Source organism: Palaemon carinicauda, chromosome 36 (genome assembly GCF_036898095.1).
Source record: "Palaemon carinicauda isolate YSFRI2023 chromosome 36, ASM3689809v2, whole genome shotgun sequence".
NCBI classification, from domain to species: Eukaryota; Metazoa; Arthropoda; class Malacostraca; order Decapoda; family Palaemonidae; genus Palaemon; species Palaemon carinicauda.
The window spans coordinates 16,203,599-16,206,441 of record NC_090760.1 but is presented as its reverse complement, the minus strand read 5'-3'; the positions used below and the strand labels follow the sequence as shown (position 1 = coordinate 16,206,441).

Genomic DNA, 2,843 nt, shown 5'->3' with positions numbered 1-2,843 from the left:
AACAGCCGATAGATAATTTAATCAATAATTAAAGAAATTAAATTGATTAATCGGGTGGCTGATTCAATCATTATAAAAAGTCTAAATCCTTCGTAGCCAGGTTGGGCCTTTTTTTAACATATAACAAAACGCATGAAAACAAAACATTAATACTTTTTATAAAGAACGGTTCTGCTAAACATGAAATATATAGAATAAGGATTTAATGAAATATGTTACGAAAGATTGGACATAAATTTAAAGATAAGTCATATAAATCGAGGAACAATTACAGATACTCTCTCTCTCTCTCTCTCTCTCTCTCTCTCTCTCTCTCTCTCTCTCCAGGGTCTGATATACGGAGAGAAGTCATCCGTGAGATACGTCACCTACAAAAACGAAGACGAAGAGGAGAACTGAGGTTAAAGACGAAACAGGCTCCGCCCTCTAGGGTCACGGGAGGTCACCGAAGCCACGCCCCTTCGAAGCGACCTTCCGGCGTGATGGATGATAGAGTTTAGAATTGCATGAAAGGATGACAAAGACGTTTCTTTCGTCCGTGTTAAGAAAGTATTTGACTTTTAGTGTTCAAGGGAGATGTTTGAACAGCTGTTATTCAGTGCGACGGTACATTGAAGGTATCCTCGCTCAGGTAGAAATGTTTTCAACTTAAACTGTGGATTGCCATGATGACAAGGGGCGGAGGGAAATCAGTGTTCAGGAGATATATAGATATATAACCTTATTAAACCCTCTATGACATTTGGTATTATTAAGGATAAATGTCTCCAATGAATTTGGAGATGAAACAAATGAGGAAAACGGACGCGTTAATTTTGCTGAAGTAAACTGAAAATAATCAAACCGAAGAGATGATAAAACTAGGAAATATTTGCCAACTTTTTTTCAGAAAAACAAATAGATGATAAAACTATGAATATGAAAATGGAATACTTACATTGAAAAAGAGGAATTTAACCGAGTATAAGATACCGAGCGAATCGTCCTAATTTCCTACTCCAATTCTAATTAATCCAATATCTCCTTTCGCTGTCTAGCTGTCTATACCCAAGGGTGACAGTGACCGAATGGCTTTTTAAACATCCTGACTTTGTTCCGAGTAAGGATTCTGTTTGAAATGGCCGGCACAGCCATTTTCGCAAAATCCTAACTCCCGGAAGAATAGAAGGCACCAGGCACCAACTCTCAACGAAAACATAAAACATCTTTGGAAACATGACTTTTATATTGCGTGTAGATGAGAAGCATTACCTGTTCGTCACATGACGTAGATAAGAGAACCCCTACTTTAAATGATACGCAACACGTTAACTTCTCTCGTTCTTCATTTGTTTCCCTTAGTGGGAAACCGTTTGGGAAATTAGAGAAGTTAAGAGCTCACCTTTGCCTTGGCGCTGGTGACTGCGACCAGTAGACTCTATATAATATATCACTCGACGTAATTTTGTAAAAGAAGAAGCCTGTCTCCACGTTTCGAGGTAGACAGAGGCGAAACTTCACTCCAACATTTACCTAGAGAGACATATATTTTGTACAATCTGCTTTTAACCTAAACAAATGGACAACGAGTTGAAACACATTCATTTATTTTGTAATAAAGAAGCACGTCCAACGCCTCTAGTGGGACACGAACAATCTCCTGACAGAGTCTCATTTCTTTTCACGACAGTGAGATAGCTGATTTTTATAGATCCCTGAAATCCTGAAATGATTGTGAAGTCCGTAGGGTTCTTCGGCGCCACGGGCCTATCCAGCGCTCACGGGCGTTCCAGCCTGTTAAAATTTAGATGTATCACACACCTGACCATCGGTGACACGAAACATGGGAAGCACTTAACAGCCCAGAACACCTGTAGATGCGTCCGAGAAGATTTGGCAGAGGCGCCAGAGTCTCCTACGTGGGTAGTAGCCGTCTGATGCACCTGACGGGAAATCCTTGTACATCTGAAGGGTCCTCTGTGTTATTTCATGACCTTTTCACAATCTTTTTCATGATCCTAAATACTGGAAATACATTATTTTTCATACACTTTTTGGCAAATTGCCTTTCGATATCAGGAGCAAATACATTAATATTTTTGGCACCGACTCTGTTCGAGCCTCCACTGAATATTGACCTAACTTCTTCATTAATCAACATGAAAGTTGTATAACTTTTCATGAACCAATCAAGCAGATAATCTAGTCACGGTTAGAAAAGCGCATCAAATGAAGAAATACGACTTTTAAGATCAAAGCATTATGACTTCGCTGTTAAACGGAAATGCACATTTAAAGTATGGTATATTCACATAATGGTTAGAAATGCACATCACGTTAAGAAATGCCAAAACAAATATTGTCTTCTGAAGGGGAAGGGCAATGAGATCTTGCCCGTCAAACTTCTGAACAATTGCATTCGACTTTTTAGATAAACTTGTAAAAATTATAAATATATTCATCAACAGGAAGCTTATGATGAGAACGATTAGAAATTAATGTAATGAATGGAAAATTACCACAAATCAAACTTAAATAAAAAAAAATATATTCATGCAATAAGGTGAAGCCATAACACGAAATTAAAGATATTCCTCTTTCAAGATCTTGGTTTAACTAAATATTTGATCAGTTCAATCTGAAGTAAAATCATTTAAGCACATAAAACAAGAAGCAAATTACGAAAATTAATCTGTTAGTATCCAGACACTAAATTAAGCTTCATGACGGAACTGCCTCATGAAAGATGGACCAGTTCAGGCTAAGTTGTGTCTCTGTGTAAACCTAAGCATAATTTCCTTTTCAATTCAGCATTAAATGTGATGATTCTCTCGTAGATTTTCCGCGGGATTTCCTTTCCTTTT

The 2,843-nt window shown here is 37.7% G+C and overlaps 1 protein-coding gene across 1 annotated transcript in view; it reads left to right on the top strand.

The window, feature by feature from the left end:
* Window positions 1-946, top strand: part of LOC137628497 (synaptic vesicular amine transporter-like) — a 17,252-nt gene extending 16,306 nt beyond the window's left edge. The window contains 1 exon segment of the mRNA XM_068359652.1: window positions 328-946. Coding sequence (XP_068215753.1) covers window positions 328-399 — 72 coding nt within the window. The 3' untranslated portion in view covers window positions 400-946.
* The last annotated feature ends 1,897 nt before the right edge of the window (window positions 947-2,843 follow it).